Source organism: Acinonyx jubatus, chromosome C1 (assembly GCF_027475565.1).
Source record: "Acinonyx jubatus isolate Ajub_Pintada_27869175 chromosome C1, VMU_Ajub_asm_v1.0, whole genome shotgun sequence".
Lineage (NCBI taxonomy): Eukaryota > Metazoa > Chordata > Mammalia > Carnivora > Felidae > Acinonyx > Acinonyx jubatus.
In genome coordinates, this window is record NC_069381.1 from 33,585,850 (window position 1) to 33,602,369 (window position 16,520).

At 46.7% G+C, this 16,520-nt stretch overlaps 2 protein-coding genes across 7 annotated transcripts in view; one reads left to right on the top strand and one right to left on the bottom strand.

The window, feature by feature from the left end:
- Nucleotides 1-529: 529 nt before the first annotated feature.
- Nucleotides 530-5,602, bottom strand: MED8 (mediator complex subunit 8). 3 transcript variants are annotated; one of them, XM_015066797.3, is made up of 7 exons: nt 5,467-5,602; nt 4,022-4,140; nt 3,194-3,338; nt 2,527-2,667; nt 2,250-2,331; nt 1,646-1,894; nt 530-857 (listed from the first exon to the last, which is right to left on the bottom strand). In XM_015066797.3, exons 1-7 carry the CDS (start codon nt 5,470-5,472, stop codon nt 793-795), a joined length of 807 nt encoding a protein of 268 aa, XP_014922283.3. In that variant the 5' UTR covers nt 5,473-5,602; the 3' UTR covers nt 530-792. The 3 variants fall into 3 exon arrangements, with proteins under 3 accessions (XP_014922283.3, XP_053068780.1, XP_053068782.1); XM_053212805.1 differs by lacking the exon at nt 5,467-5,602 and adding an exon at nt 5,081-5,296 and having other exon boundaries at nt 4,007-4,140; XM_053212807.1 differs by lacking the exon at nt 5,467-5,602 and adding an exon at nt 3,436-3,515 and having other exon boundaries at nt 4,007-4,033.
- SZT2 (SZT2 subunit of KICSTOR complex) overlaps nt 5,568-16,520 on the top strand; it is a 50,650-nt gene continuing 39,697 nt past the window's right edge. For all 4 annotated transcript variants that reach the window (XM_027059439.2, XM_027059440.2, XM_053212790.1 and 1 more), the window contains exons 1-4: nt 5,568-5,703; nt 14,794-14,919; nt 15,460-15,633; nt 15,933-16,103. In XM_027059439.2, coding sequence (XP_026915240.1) covers nt 5,677-5,703; nt 14,794-14,919; nt 15,460-15,633; nt 15,933-16,103 — 498 coding nt within the window. In that variant the 5' untranslated portion in view covers nt 5,568-5,676. The remainder of the gene's footprint in view (nt 5,704-14,793; nt 14,920-15,459; nt 15,634-15,932; nt 16,104-16,520) is intronic.

Here is a 16,520-nt window from a genome sequence, read left to right on the forward strand (position 1 = left end):
CCGTCAGACCCAGTTCAGAAGACTTGTTGCCTGCAGGTTGGAGAGACGGCCGGGATGGAAGCTGAGCAGGGAAGCCTACAGAGCCAGTGTGCCTCTAAGGACACATAAAGGTTGTGACAGTTTCCGGGAGCACAAAATCAGCACAGGCTTTCAAACACAACAGAGCAGTCCATGACCTTGTGTCTAGCACCTCACCACTGACACGAAGCACTATCACATCACCCTAAGTTCTGGATCGAGGATTGAGGAGGGCAGTGGGGAGATGTGGCTGTAGAAGCTATTGGGGCGCCTCGGTGGCTCAGTCAGTTACGCATCTGACTCTCGGTTTTGGCTCAGGTCATGATCTCACAGTTTGTGGGTTTGAGCCCCGCGTTGGGCTCCATGCTAACAGTGCGGAGCCTGCTTGGGATTCTCTCTCTCTCTGCCCCTCCCCTGCTCGCTCTTTTGTCTTTCTCTCTCTCAACATAAAAAAAAAGTTTAAAAAACCTATCATTTATTGAATACCCATTATTTCACACACTGTACTAAGTGTTTTACATTCATTTTCTCATTTTAATCCTCACAACAACCCTATGAGGTAGGTATCACCATTTATATACAAGAAAACGGGTTCAGAAAAATTAGGTCACTTGCCCAAGGTCACACAGTCAGTCAGTGGTGAAGCTGGGATTTGTCTGGTGCTGAAAGCTCACGTTCTTTTTATTGTACACATCTAGTTCAGCTTTGGGCAAAAGGCGATTTCACTGCCCACCTCTGCAAAGAGCACCTGGGAGTGGGGATTGCCAGCCACACTCACCGCTGGTAGGGATGCATTGAAGCTGACTTGATGTTGGTTTTTATTCCACTTGGCATTTTTCCTGAAAGGAACACAAAGAAAGATACCTGAAGCACAGTAAGATTTTCATGATAAATCAGACAGGTGGTCTCTCAAGTTCCCTTCTGCCACCACTCTCATCTCAGAACCTCTGCAGCCCCGGGTAGCAACGATCAGAGGTGTGGTTCTTGACCAGCCCTCTCCCTGAAGGTGTCTGGGAGGGAGGGGCTCATAGGGAAGGGGTCAGAACACACCCCAGCAGTCTCCTGCTCAGCTACTCCCAGACAAAACAGCTAGACCCCATTTAATGTCACAGGTGGAAGAGTACGTTCTCTCTAATTGTAATTGTTCCTTTTCTTAGACAGCTTTGAAAGAAAATGCCTCTTCTAGCTACTCACATCTGAATTCCCCCACACCGTTCTCGCAACTATTAACTGGTAGCAGAAAGACAAGACACAGAGAAGAGTACGTGTTGCCTATTTGTCAATCCTCAGTGCACCTACCAGATGGTCTCCACTGAAGTCTGACCATTGCTTTCTTTAAGAAACGACCCTGACGGCACACATGATACCCAGAGTAAATGGGACAGAAAGGTATTTGAGACAGAACTCTATAATGGGGATGGGAGGTGCAGTCTCTGCTGCTCCAAGTTCTTCTTTTCTCTGGTGCCTGCTACAGAGTCGCAAATGAGATTTTTACTCCTGAAAAGCGTTTTCTGGGTCACAGTTCAAAAAGAAAAGGAGAAAATCTCCAGCTCTGAGATGGCGGGGGGCCCATTCCATCCAGCTTATCCCTACTTCCCTGCTCAAGGTCATCCCCTGCCCACCTTACCTGTTTGACCTGCTTGGGCCATCTGCACCCCACTGAGCATTGGCTGCTGCTGGCTTGGAGCTCCTGCCATCTGCACTTGCTGTAATCCTGAGGCTCCTGCAAGGATTGTGCCGGCTCCCTGCTGGCCTGGCTGGCCAGGACCACTGCTGCCTGAAGGTCTCCAGTTAGACAGCCCCTTCCCAAAGGCCACAGCTGCTACTAAGGCATTGGTGTCTGCAGGGTTAAAGGTCTGCTTGTTCGGCCGAAGACCTGAAGAAAAAGGTTAAGCGAGGAGCCTGAGGTTCGCCTCTGACCCTGGACTGAACGTAGCAGCAGGAAGACCAATATGGGCACCAGGGCCTGAGCAGCGTCCACACTCAATGGCAGCCCCGAGGAAGAGCCAAAAGACCCCCACAACTATCTCGGAGCTCTCCCTTCTCATTTACCCACACCCTCCACCTGCTCTAGGGCAAGCCCTAACTACAAAAAGCTAACAGAACATAGCATACCCTTTCCTAAGCAGTTCATTCTTACGTCCTCACCTCGCCACTACCCAAACCACCATTCCTATCCCAGTGATCTATCCTCCTTTGCCTTCTCCATTTTGCCACCAGTCCCTCCATACCTCCACTCTCTGATTCCCGCTCCTCTTTGCTGATTTTCTCCAGGAGGTTTGAGCACATTTTATTCAAGCTCTGGATCTGCTTCTGTAACAAACATACATTTGTGCAGAGATCAGGCCATTGACCAGAAATGATGATGGTGAAGTTTCTTCCTTGTGCTCCTCCAGGGGCAATTTATGGGTAAACCATGCATCCCTACCAGGCGCACACGGTAAATCCTAGCTTCTCATGATGGGGTTCGGGGCGCTAGGGGGCAGCAGGGCAGGGACTCAGTCCAACCTGAGCCACATCAGCACCAATGCGGGCAGCATCTGTTGTTAGTTGCTTCTCTTGCTCTTCAACCTCAGGATCAGGTTTGGTTCTCAGATGGTCAGGGACCACCTCATGGCTGAAAACAGGCACTCGTCCTTCAGTCTGCCGCTGTAACACACAGATTTTACTGATCCTCCTATGCAATTCACGAAGAGTTGATCTGGCCCGATATATAGTTCCTTCCATAGGCAAATAGTACATTTTCAGGGAAGACTCCACCTGACACTTCTAATACCTAGCTTCCTAGGACACTAGTCTGCTTACTCCATGCTTCATTTCTGTCTCCTCACACAGGTTTCTACCAGACCCAGGGGCAAGTTTCCCTTTGCTACATTTTAATAAAAGATTGAAATAGACAAAATCACAATAGAACATACCTCTTGCTCAAGATAGGTCTTGGAGAAGAAAGATCTTTGCCTTGGGGACATAAGCCTCAGGGTTATTTGGTACTATTGGGGAGTGGCTCCTCAACTCTAGAGGGACAAAAAGCAAGGCCTCCAAAATGCAGCCTTTGCTTTCTATTGCCACAAACTACTCCTCATTCAGAACTTCTAAAGTAACCCAGCAACAATTATGCTCTAAGTTCTCATCTAAGAATTTAATTTCCCACACTGTACCCTTCTCCTCCTCTTACCATGAGATCCTCATCTCGGTCTGGGGACAACACCAGAGGGATGATAACCTGGTTACGGAACAGTGGTGTCTTTTCATGCTTCAAGACCTTGTTCAAAGTATTCAACTGTCCAGAGAGCAAGGCAAAGCTGTCCAGAACAGAGGGCCTGATGGTGATAAGGAAGCGTCAGAATGTCTCAGTCAAGTAGCCTTGAAGGGGTCCTTCAGACTAGGAACACCCAGGCTCACCCCAAAAAGACTCATTGCACTACAGCTGGACTGCGCAGGTACCAGACTGGCCCCGGGGATTGTGGGGTTAGGAAAGAGGGACATACTTTCAGTTTCTAGCAGAGATGGAGAAATAAGGCAGTTTGTTACTTGAATGGGGTGAGATCCAGTGGCAAAATAAGAACCATGGCTATACTTATCACTAAAAACTCAGAAACTGGGTAAAATTCTCCTTTCCGGCCTGAAAATAGGATCCACACTTCCATAGTAGGTTGGACCTGAAAAGACTCAGCAGCAACTGTGGTAAGAGACCCAGGATGAACACTGCATTCTTACTATAGTGGGTGGATTACTGAGGGAGTACCTCCTCCCAGAGATGTCAAAGGGTGAGAATCAAAAGCTAGAAAGACCTTGGGTTGGGAAACTAGGCATTTCTCTACTTCCTTGCCACAGAGGCCCTAAGCCAAATTTCACTTGTTAAATGTTGGGAAACCCAGCTCTTACCAAACCAAAAGATGTTTGCAAAGTGATAAACTGTGATATCACTGGAGATACCCGGTCCACCAGGAGGCCTAGCCCCCCACCCATGGAGCCCTCCTTGGCTTACCCTGGCAACCCTTACCAAGTCAGCCGGTCATACTCGTTCTCCAACTTGTAAATGAAACTCCCCAGTGAGTTCTTCAGATCAGCCACTTGACTCAGCAGTGCATCTAATGATGCCTCAAGCTGCTTCTCCTCCCTCTGCACCAACAGGAACAGGTGGGTTACCCAGATAGGTGTATGACACATACAGAGGAAGGCTGAAGAGCCAGGATGACAGTGTGCAACACCAGTCGAGAAACACAGGATCTCACTGGCACAGGAGAGCCAGGTTTTCTATCTTTGGTATTTGGGTTACAGACAGCATCAACCCTCAGACCTTTCAATCCATTCGCCTGACCTCAATTCCTCCTTTCTCTCATCGTCTCCTAATTCACGTCTGGCTTTTCTCCGTGTTAGATACACTCTATACTCTCTCACTGAGACATTTTCACCAGACCTAATGCCTGGGCTTTATAATCTTTTGTGAACCCCTGCAGCACGTGTACTCCAACTTCTCCTGTACTAGAACCTGCCTTGTGAGCGTGGCAGTCTTGCCAAAGACACAATCCCTGGGAAACCTACCTACACATGAAGGTTTCCCTGAATACCAAGCTTGTACCACCACCGCCACACCCCCCCCACCTCCCACTCTTCATTTGCCCTCAGCATTTGATGTTTTCAAGCTTCTTCTTGCTGAATTAATCGGCACCCATTTTTTTCTCAATGCCAATATTTCTGTATCTCTTTCACAAGCTCAGTCAACTGAAAAACATTTACTGACAGTGGACCAGGTGCAAGAAAGTAAGTGGCAAGTGAAAAACAAAACAAAACAAAATGCATATGCTCCTGAGCACCAGAGAAACAATTTTAAATGCTGGGGTATCCGCAAAGCGTTTTCCTCCCATCTGGGGTCTCCAGTTTTACTTCATTTCTCCATCCTTAATAACTAACCGGCTCAGGCTGGGAAGAAAGATGCAAAACTGTCTTGCAAACTCGCCAACGTGCAAGACAGGGGCCTGGATCCTGGGTTCCACCCACAGCCTCAGATTATAATTAGCTTAGCTTTTGGCCACCGCCCCCCGCCCAACAATTCCTTCACCTCTCGGGCTGATCTCCAATTCCAGATCCCCTGTTACGTCTGCACCCAACAGAGTCCATCCAACGACTTAGGCCGGGGCCTGAGCCAACACGCCTCCTTCTTGAGCCATCTTCTTGGATCGCATTTCAACTTTGCTAGTTTACAGCCTGACCCTTTCGCGCACCCCAGCAAGTCAGCGGGGCCTCTTTCCACACGACTCGGCAGTCCGGGCCCCACCCCCACCTCTCCAGTCGGTCGCGCCCCCCATCCCGCGGTCCCTTACTCGTCAGCTGCGGGCTCTAACCCCTCCTCTCAGCCCCAACTCCTCACCCTCCCCTCGGCCAGCCCACTATCGACCCCGCTACCCGAAACCAGCTAGCTGTCAACAGTCCCAACCCCGCTCTCACCTGCATTGCGGCGTCAGTGTAGGCGGCAACGACTTCCCCTTCCGGTTTCCTAGTCCAAGAGCCTCGCTGAGAGGTCTTCGTCCCCCAATCAGGAAACTCAGAACTCGGTCCTCCCACTCACTTCCGGTTCCTGCGGGACGCTTGTAGCCGGGTCAGGGGTCACGAGTGGAGCATCTTCTCTGGCCCGGGCCGGCGCGGGAGGGCTGTGTGATGGCCTCGGAGCGCCCGGAGCCGGAGGTGAGGGGCGGGCGGGTGCAACGCTGGGCACTGGGCCCCGAGCTCCGAGGAGGAGGATCCGGCGGCCTGGCACGGCGGTGGCCTCCTCCCCGTCTGGGGGAGGCCCTGCCCCGTAGGCCTGACCATTGAACCTCCTTCCCTCGGCCCGCAGTTTTGTCGGGGGGCTGGAGCAGAAACCCGTCGCTTTATTTTGGTTACTGAATTTCAGACACGTCGCTGACTCTGGGGCTTTCGTATTCTTTGATCTTAATAATGCTATTAACAAAATCTGTAGTTTGATTTTCTGCTGCAGTTTCCGTGGGCAGCACGGCAGTAGACATCGATGGTTTATGCATTTCTCCAAACATCGGAATGCCGTAGACAGCATGAATTAATTTAGTTCTGGCGCTCGTGCATTTGGGGAGCAGCTTTGGTTTCGCGAAAAAACATTTGACTCGGAGTGAAACCTCGTCCAGCATTGGCACTGCCATTTAGCTATCTGTGCAACTTTGAGCAAGTCTTGATTTCCAGGATCCTGTTTCTTTCTTCATAAAATACCTGTCTTATGGTGTGTTGTGAGGACTTGACGTGTTAAACCAGAAAATGCACAGGAGGCATTGATTGGGTGCCAAGGACCACGCGAGGAACTCATACATACATTACGTTATTAAAACTTAGGCGAAGAGTGTGGCAGTATCCGCTCTCATTTACAGATAAAGGAATTGAAAAGTGAGGGAGGTTAAGTACCTTACCCAAGTGCTCAGCTGGGGAGTAGCAGAGTTGAAGTTAGAAGATCTGAGCATAAAATCTCTCAGCTTTGGAAAAAACGGAACACTAGAACAGGTGCCCAGTGATGTAAGAGAATATATGAGTAGGTGGGAAGGGTCGAGGATGTGTAGATTGACATAAATAGGAGTCATTTATTGAATGAGTACTGCATGCCAGGCACCATTCTAGATGCTTTGCCAATATCAATTAATCCTCTTGTCCTAGACACTTTTATCATCTCCCATCTTTCAGTTGTGGAAATTGAAACACAGAGATCCTTGCAGCATAGTTACACAGCTAGTAAGTAGGGGAGCCAGGACTCCCAAAACAGGTGGCCTGGCCCCAGATCTTGTGTTGTTAACCATAGTGATTATAGTATAAATAATAAAATAGCCACAGGATGGTAAGTCTCCAGTTTGTTGGGATTTGGTGTTATGAAACCCAAGATTAAGTAGGAAACTCTACCCTATTTTAAAGAATCAGACGCGTTCACAAAGAAGCCATGCATCTGAAATGTCAATACTGAGAAAGACTATGAAAGAATTTGGAGTACTCCTCCGTAAGAATTAAGATGAGAGGAAATGGGGGCACCTGGGTGGCTCCATAGGTAACGGTTAAGCATTCAACTTAGCTCAGGTCATGATCTTTCAGTTCACGAGTTCAAGCCCCGCCTCCGGCTCTGTGCTGACGGCTCAGAGCCTGGAGTCTGCTTCAGATTCTGTGCCTCCCTATCTCTCTCTGCCCCTCCCCTGCTCTCTCTGTCTCTCTGGTCTCTCTCTCTCTCTCTCTCAAAAATAAATAAACATTTACAAAACAGCAGCAGCAAAGATGAGAGGAAATGGGATGTTGTAGCAAAATACGACATACGTTTCAGGCAGGTGGTGTAAAACAGCACTGTCCAATAGAAATCTAATACAAGCCATGTATGCAAATTTTCTAGTAGACACATTTAAAATGGTAATAAGAAACAGAGGAAATCAATTTTAATAATGTATTTTATTTGTATATATTTCCAAGATACTATTTCAACAGGTAATAAGTATTAAAAACTATGAGCTACTTATCATTCTTTTTTGTACCAAATCTTTAAAAATCCAGTGTGTGTTTTACACTTCTAGCACATCTCATTTTGGACTTTTGGACTCACAACATTTCAGGTTCTCAGTAGCCCCATTTGGTAGTGGCTACCATATTGATCAGTGCAGATGTATAGGAGCTTGGAGTCAAGACACATACTTGTGGGAGTCTCATTCAGCCAAAAGTGAAGCATCTGTTAAGTTCTTGATTTGCATTTCTGAAAATTTTATCTCAGAAAGTAAAGGGAGTGAAGTTTGCCCCTGGGCAGAAAAGTCACTGACTTTGAGAGGTTGTTACAATCCGAAGAGAGAAAATTGGGCATAGTCAGATTTAAGAAATCATTCATTCATCAAATATTTAAAATAGTTTTATGAGTGCTGTGGATTCAGAATCGTGCTAAGTATCAGGGTGGATACCGAGCAGTGTGAGGCAGACATGTCCTCTATTTTAATAGAGTAAACAAACATTGAATTATAATAAGGGCTGCAAAGGAAAACTACAGAATGAATGAGTGTTTAAAAGAGGTTCTTAACCGACTTTGTTAAGAAGTGTGGGGGGCGGGGGTGGTTTGGGATGCCTTCTCAGAGAAATGACACTTCAGCCTGAAGACCAAGTAGAAGTTGGCCACGAGAAGAGGCAGAGTGCATCACAGACAGAGGCAATAGTGAAAATCCTGACGTGAGAAGGAGCGTAGAGCCCTCAGAGAACAGAAGAAGCAGCTGCTAGTGTGGGTGCAATGTGACAATGAGAACAGCTAACACTTCCAGAGTGCTTACTAAGTATCACCTAATCCTTGTAAAATCTCCACAAAATAGGCACTATTACTTTCCTGATGGCACAGATGAGGAAACTAAGGCACAGTAACTTCACCAAGGCCTTGTATTAATAAGCAGCAACAGAACCAACGTTTGATCGCTCTAGGTCCTCTAAATTGGCAAGAGATGGGTAAGAGATGAGAAGAAGATTCAGGCTGAGTCCATGCTAGAGGTTCACGACTTACGTGGCCTAAGTCCAGTGGTAAGGAGCCTTCAGACAGTTCAAGGGAGAAAATGTCTACATTACTTCATGGGATTCTTTATTTTTAATTTTTTTTTTTTTTATTAGAGAGCATGAGCGCACGTGAGTGGGGAAGAGAGGCAGAGAGAATCCCACGACCCTGGAATCATGACCCGAGCCAGTGTCAAGAGTCGGATGCAACCGACTGAGCCATCCAGGCGCTCCTCATGGGATTCTGTTAGAAAACAGCATCATGGTTGGAAAAGGCTTCAAAAATTATTTATACCTTAACCACAAAGGGACAGGTGCAAAGAACAAACAAAAAACAAATTGAGATGGGCGATGTTTCCGTCGTCCTGATATATATGGTATGCAGTACAGTGCCTAATAATGTATTATTCATCTTGTAAATGGTATGTAGGCCTCAATAAATGTTCCAGAGAATGATAGGCTTCCTCTACCATTGTTCTCATTCTCATGTTTAATTGCAGCAACATCCTTATGAAGTAGGTATTCTTACCCACATGTTATCAATGAAGAAGCTGAGTCCTGGAAAAAATTAAGTAACTTGTTCAAGCTCACATAGATAGTAAGTAGTAGAACCAGATTTCAGTCCAGGTCTCTGACTCTGAAACCCTGCTTTCTCTTTGCCAGATTAGTCCCAAGAGTAATGCATTTCAGACTCAGGGAGATTACATATTAGGGCATTGAAGCTCCATGTGAGTGTGGATGCCGAGAGAATACAGCTAATTCAGGGTTTGTCAAAGCGGAAGAATCACTTGGGGAGCTTGTTAAATTTAGATTCCTGAGTCCTGTCAACTCGAATTCAGTTGGTTTGGCTGGGGCCCAGGAATCTGTATCTTAATAAGCACCTCGCCACTCTCATGCACCTGGTCCTTGGATCACACTTTGAAAAATACTATTTTAGCTGCTTAAATTCTTATGTTTTCTGGTTCTAATCAATTACATCTTGAATGTGAGGCAAACTTCAAGATGATGGTTTGAACATGTTGCTGTTGACTTCGAAGGGTCATGTTTGAGGGAGAAATGTGAGAAAGATTAAGTTGGGCCAATGTTCCTGGTTTCAAGAGAGTGGATTCTGTAAGAACTGGTTGATGAACTAACTACGTAAGCTTCACTTGGCCTTGGACAGTCAGTCCATCATTCAAAATAACTTTCATTTGTTTGTTTTAGTTTGAGAGAGCATGTGTGAGCACAAGCAGAGGAGGGGCAGAGAGAGAGAGAGAGAGAGAGAGAGAGAGAGTGAGAGTGAGTTCCAAGCAGGCTCCACACTCAGCAGGAGCCCGACACAGGGGCTTGATCCCACAGTCCTGGGATCAGGACCTGAGTCAAAACCAAGCGTCAGTCGCTCAACCGACTGAGCCACCCAGCACCCCTGTCATTCAAAATAACTTCCAAGACAAGGTGGAGAAATGGAAGCTGTACTGTAGTGAAATCAAGCCGTCTACTAATAATCTAAAGAACGTTTACTAATAGCACAGCACCCATCTGTGTCTTCCATCCGCTTTATCTCCCCTTTTCCTCTTCACTTAGCAAACCCCACTCAACCTTCAGTGTCACTTTCTCCTAAGATCCTAGCTTGGGTCAGGTTACTTTGTTATATGCTGCCATAGAACCACTTTCTTGTCCTTTGGCACACTTACTCAGTTTGTAATCATATAGTTAGTAGAATGATTATTTGATTAATTTTTTCTCCATTACAGGGTAAATGTTACGAAAGCAGAGAATGCCAGTTTTTGCTTTTCGTGGTATCCTTAGGACCTAGCCCGGTGCTAGCATGTAGCTGGCCCTCCATAAATTTGTTGACCGATGAATGAATGCACACTCACCTTGTCTTTGTCCTCTTTGGACAGGAATGAGGACTTGATGGCATCCTGATGAAATTAGCAGGGAAATTAAGCTGGAAAGAGATTTGCTAAAAGACAAAACAGCACTCTAGGTTTCACAATAGAATAATAGACTGAATTTATCCAATATAACAGGACTAATTGAATAATTGGATGTGTCCCAAAAAGCCAGCTGCATGAGGACAGAACAGAGGATGTGTCTTAACAGCAACACAAGTGAAAAAGTTATGGAGGTTCCCTGCACCAACAGTATGGTAAAGTCAGTCGGACTTAGGAGACTCTGAATCTGTGACCTCACCTGGGTATTGTGTTCCATCCTAGCCCCCACATTTTGGGTTGAAAAACAGACCAGCCAGAGTTCATAGGCATATGATCTGAGATATAGTGGGGAAACTTGAAACAATGCTCTTTAAGATTTACCTGAAGAACTCAGGAGATGTTTATTACAGAGAAACAGAGACTCAGGGCTGCCATCAGATGTTTGATAGATTATCCTTTGGCAGAGGGTCAGACTTTCCTTTGGGTTTTATCCAGGGGTAAAACCAGAAACAGGTTAGATGTTTTCAAGAGAACAGATCTCAAGAATGGGTAAAGATTATATCAAGAAGACAGATTCTGGCTTAGTGTGAGGAAATATCCAGCTATGCCAGGTAAATGGGGACGAGCAAAAAGCTGAAGTGAATGGCTGTGCGGGACTCTTTCCAGACACAAAGCAGCAACTGATCAATGAATTGCTTGTTTTCACTTGTTACACTAACGCACGCATTTATACTTTCACACGCCATTGGGATACATGGTAGTGTTTTATGGAGGAGGAAAATAAAGTTCAAGACCAGAGGCTCAGCTATCAAATCACACTATCTTTCAAAACAAATCGATTAGAACTCACACCCGCAGCCCTTCCCCAGATTCCAAGAACTGTAAAAAAGAGATAATATTTGAAAAGAAAATAATAGTGAAAACCTGGTAAAAACAACTTTGGTGGAAGCAGAAGAAAAACCCAGACATAAAATAGGCTCGTTTTTCTATAAAGTGGATGAGGAAGGATGGGATCTCTTGGACAACACAGAGCAGACGTTGCTAAAAGTGAAAAGTTGGGAATCAGTGGTAAGAAATTCAGAACATAGCTCAAAACAGAAGAAACATAGCTTGTGAGAGCCATTTCCCTCACACATTCGGTCAACAAATATTTGAACACCTAGTACGTCTTGGCATTGTGCTGGTTGCTAGGGATACAGCAAAGGACAACATATAGACAAAAGCTTCTACCTCCTTAGAGCTTCTAGACTTGCAGGGGAAACAAAATTTACAAAGTACACAAATTCTTCATTATAAACTGGTGGGTGCCATGAACAATTCTAAACTGCTTTGTGACTGTGTGACAGAAGTGAAATCTGTCATGCCTAACACAGTGCAGGGGATCATAGATTCATTCGTGAAACCCAGAATCACCAACATTTTACACCTAGAAGGTGGAGCGACCAAGTGTTCCCAATTGTTCTTATGGTGCTGACCCACGGATGTGTGTTCTCCTCTGTTTAACCCAGCTCAGTATGGGCCCAGATTCCTTCCTATGGTGTTTTCTTGCATAGCTGAAACAGGCTGGCATTTGGGGGAAAACAAGTCTTTACTAACTACCAAAGACGAACCAGAGGAATATAGTACTGAGATTAGTGTTAAGATTATCTCACCTTGAGAACAGTTGTAGAGAAAAAGAGTTGTACTGATTATTAGTTTTAAACATCAACTTTGCTTTGCTTAGAACATATGGCAAATTCACTTATTCAGCAAATTGTATGGAGCATCTGATGTGCCAGGCACTGCTGTAGGCTCTGAAGATAGAATGATAAACAAAGGACTGCTGAATGCAGGTATCCTTCCTATTCTGATAGTACTCCCAGCCCCAGCCCATCCTTTCCTAGATAAGAGCCTTGGCAGGGATCCAGCACTATCAGTTAGACAAGAGTAGGCATCAATCTCACACCCACACCAGCTCAGCCAGTCCTGAGGGAGAGCTTGACTGGTTTAGGAGAGCATCCCATCCCGAGACCAAGGTCAAGCAGAGGGCAAGTGACTGCTGCACATTCCTTCTTGGCCGGTAGACCCTTTGCTGTTTCTAGCATCTTGGTGATAAGGGTGTACAATCTTAAGGGACCTTTTGAGGGGAATGGTGGTTAGAAATGATGGTAAATACCTGTATCTGATTTTTCTCACTAACTTGGAAATCATTCTGCAATTTACCGGTTTCCAGGGCTATCTTAGTCGTCCTTGATACAGTTTTGTTCCTTCCTCCCCACTGCTTCCAATTAATCACTGATTGTTGTCTTATTCTAAAGGGTTCTTAAAATGGCAGCTAAGCTCACTTGTCTTGAAGGTTGCGTTAGCTGAGTGTGTGTGTGTGTGTGTGTGTGCGCGCGCGCGCGCGTGTGTGTGTGTGTGTGTGTGTGTGTGTAAAACCAGGCTTTGTCAATGAAAGGCAGTACTGGCTTTACATTCTGGCACAAGTGCTGTCTCATCGGAGACCAGTCTCAAACAGTTCACAGAATGGCTACTATGAGTAGCTCTGGTCTAGGCCACTGCCATCTCCCCTGGTTGTCAGGGGATCTTTCTGAATCATGTGGTAGCCAGAGTTCACTTTTATAATATTCTTTCTGAGCGCCAGGCATTGTGCTGAGCACTTCCTATACCTGATTTCGCTTAGCCCCCTTAACAACACTGTTAGATCGGTATTAGGATTATATCCATTTTACAAATGAGGGCACTGAGGCTTAAGGAGGTTAATGAAGTACCTTTTCCCCGATCTCACAGGCTAAAAAGAGACCAAATTGGGATTCACACCAGGCCGTCTGAAACTGAAGTTCTTGCACTTAGCGTCTCCAGGGGACTGTTGAATATATTACAGGTGCTCAAGAAATGGGAGTTTCCTGCCTGCTTCCACCTATGCCATTTCCCAGTGCCTGTTTCTGTGTCTTTTTTTTTTTTTTTTTTTTTGAGAGAGAGAGAGAGAGCAAGAGCAAGCATGAGCAGGGGAGAGGGGCAGAGGAAGAGGGAGAGAGAAGATCTTAAGCAGGCTCTGTGACCCTGAGCTGAAATCGAGAGTCAGATGCTTAACCAACTGAGCCACAAGGTGCCCCTGTTTTGTGTCTTTTGAAGCAGGCTTTCTGTCCTGAAGATGAATGGCTTTCTTCATCTTTAGTCATTGTGTCTGCTTTCCACACTCCTCTCTGCCATCAACCATCCTTCGTTATTGCTTTTCCAGGGCTTTTTCTATTTCTTCAAATTTCCCCATTCGGGGGGAAGAAACCTTCACTTCCTTTCAGTACCACATTTCTTAACAGTTATTGGCTTCTGTTTATTTCTACCACCCTCTTCAGTCCTCGCCGCCTGGCCCTTCCCCTCACCGGCCAGGGACCCAGGGGGAGAAATTTGCAATTTGTCTAAGCCAGAAGGAGAGTCGTCTTTTCATCGGAGGCTAGAGTAAGGGAATAAAGGAATTTCAGGTAAAGATTGGTCAGGAAAAAATGTTGGGGGAGTTCAGGGCAGTGGAGCCTTATTTTCTCTGTGAAACAGTGGGTGAGTTTATCTGCCAGGCCCCCAGGGGCTGAGAGATGGGAAAAAGTTCTGAAGGGGATGGGAGAGGTTGCTCACCAGGGAGAAGTGAAGGGATAGGTAAAGTCCTGCTGGAACTGGCGCCCCTGGCAAAGTGACAGGTTTCTCTCTGTCAGAGTGCCACTGGCATGGTATATGTGTGGATGAGGGAGAGCGTCGAATTCATCCCGAGCCAAGATTCGGCTCATGAGTGGAAGGACAAGGACACGGGTAAGGGAACTGATGCCTGTCAGGACACTGCGGAGCCAGCTGCCTCTGAGGCAGTGGTGGGAAGGAGCTGGAGCACTGACCACTGAGAAGTGTGGAGGGTGGGGAAAATGTGGGTGGTGACCCACAGGAGTTTAATTTTGAGGCATTCAGCGGGCTTGCTAGTCACCCAGTGAAGAGTCCTTTAGGGGCCGCTGTCGTCAAGGCTTATTAGGAGGAAGTGTCCGGCATGACTGAGTATCTGCTTTGTTGTCAGCAATTTGCCAAGCGTAGGGACACACACATAGAGCAAGACACAATCCCCACCCTTAATGAGCTTGTAGCTTATAGGAAAAACACCTACACATTCAATAATGTTAAAAGGGCACTTGGTCAACACAGAAGTCCACATAAGGGGAATGGGACCAGAGAACTGAGTCCTTGGGAACACGTTGCCCTGAGGGGGGAGCTAATTTTTCCCCTCTGCTGCCTTGCCTCTCCCTTACGTGTTGTGAACTCCTTGGACAAGTCACTTGCACAGCGATCTATGTATACCAGGAACTCAGTGAATTTTTCTAGATTATTTCTAATGTCTCTTTGTCTCCAGGTGGAAGAAGCTGGGCAGGTGTTCCTGTTGATGAAAAAAGATTATCGAATCTCCCGAAATGTCCGCCTGGCTTGGTTCCTCAATCACCTGCATCAAACTGTGCAGGCTACACCTCAGGAGATGCTGGTGAGGCCCAGAAACCTACAGGATGGGAGGGGCTGGCTCAGAAGGATCTGCTTTTTTAAGGGGGTCCTAGAAACAGGATGGGAGACGAATTCTAAGGGGTCTCATTCTAGAAGGGGCAAGTGACTTTTCCCAGAAGATGATTCCACCCGGGAAATTTTAATTTTCCAAATAGGAAGAGTATATAGTTGGGTTGCAGGAGATAGAACCAGTGGTTTGCCATTTTGGATATAAGAGTTCAGGTCCTGGACGGGGCGCCTGGGTAGCTCAGTCGGCTGAGGTCCTGATCTCACAGTTCATGAGTTTGAGTCCCATGTCGGGCTCTGTGCTGACAGCTCAGAGCCCGGAGCCTGCTTCGGATTCTGTGTCTCCCTCTCTCTGCCCTTCTGGTGCACACACTTTCTCTCTCTCTCTCTCTCTCTCTCTCTCAAAAATAAACATTAAAAAAAAATTTTTTTAAAAAGGAAGAAGTAGTTCAGGTCCAGGAAATAAAGGGGTGACTCTTCCCTGACCCTTTCCTTTTCTCTCTGTCCTAATTGTCAGCTCCAGTCTGAGCAGGAGTTGGAAGTCCTCAGCGTCCTGCCCCCTGGGTGGCAGCCAGATGAACCAGTGGTCCCAAGGCCATTCCTCCTTGTACCTTCTACCCGGGTTACCTTCCTGGCTTGGCAGTACCGATTTGTCATTGAGCTCGACCTTAGCCCGTCTACTGGCATTGTGGTAAGGGACTAGAGGGAGACAGTGGGAAGAAGGAATAAGGGATGGAGTAGGGGGTGAGGAGGAGAGGGAGAGGCCTCAGAGATGTGAAAAGTGATCCCAGTCTACCATCGTGGAAAGGAAACAGGCTTTTAAATGGTCAGTGTTTAAAGACGTCCCATTCCACACGTGGCGCTGTATTTGGGGGTGTGACCAACTTTAAGATGGGAGTTCCACTGACCCATGGAAGCTGCTTGTTTCTGCCCTCTGCTCAGGGCTGCTTTTGCTTACATTCGAGAGATCTTTCTCTGCATTGCCCTCAGGATGATTCCACAGGGGAGATCTTGTTTGATGAAGTTTTCCATGCGCTCTCCCGCTGCCTAGGCGGGCTGCTTCGACCCTTCCGAGTGCCCGGATCTTGCATCGACTTCCAGCCTGAGATCTACATAACTATCCAGGCCTACTCCTCAATCATTGGCCTGCAGGCCCACCAGGTATCGCATCCTTTCTCCAAGTTTGTACCCTCAGACCTCATTTCTGGTAGTCCATTGACTAAGTCCTTATTCTGTCTCTACTGTCTATTTTCAAAGTCCCAACCTGTTTACCAATCGTCTCTGAGTCTGTCTCCTCTTGAGAAGGATCCATTCCTCAGCTCTTAAAGAGCCTTCTCGGGGCGCCTGGGTGGCTCAGTCGGTTAAGCGCCGACTTCAGCTCAGGTCACGATCTCATGGTCTGTGAGTTCGAGCCCCGCATCGGGCTCTGGGCTGATGGCTCAGAGCCTGGAGCCTGCTTCCGGTTCTGTGTCTCCCTCTCTCTCTGCCCCTCCCCCGTTCATGCTCTGTCTCTCTCTGTCTCAAAAATAAATAAACGTTAAAAAAAAATTTTTTTTCAAAAAGAGCTTTCTCACGAGC

Excerpts from the sequence above, each read along its gene's own strand:
- MED8 (XM_015066797.3), bottom strand. Across the intron at positions 1,895-2,249 it reads GCGGGAATCAGAGAGTGGAG|GTCTTCGGCCGAACAAGCAG; the intron begins GTATGGAGGGAC and ends CTTTTTCTTCAG. Across the intron at positions 858-1,645 it reads GGCCCAAGCAGGTCAAACAG|GAAAAATGCCAAGTGGAATA; the intron begins GTAAGGTGGGCA and ends TGTTCCTTTCAG.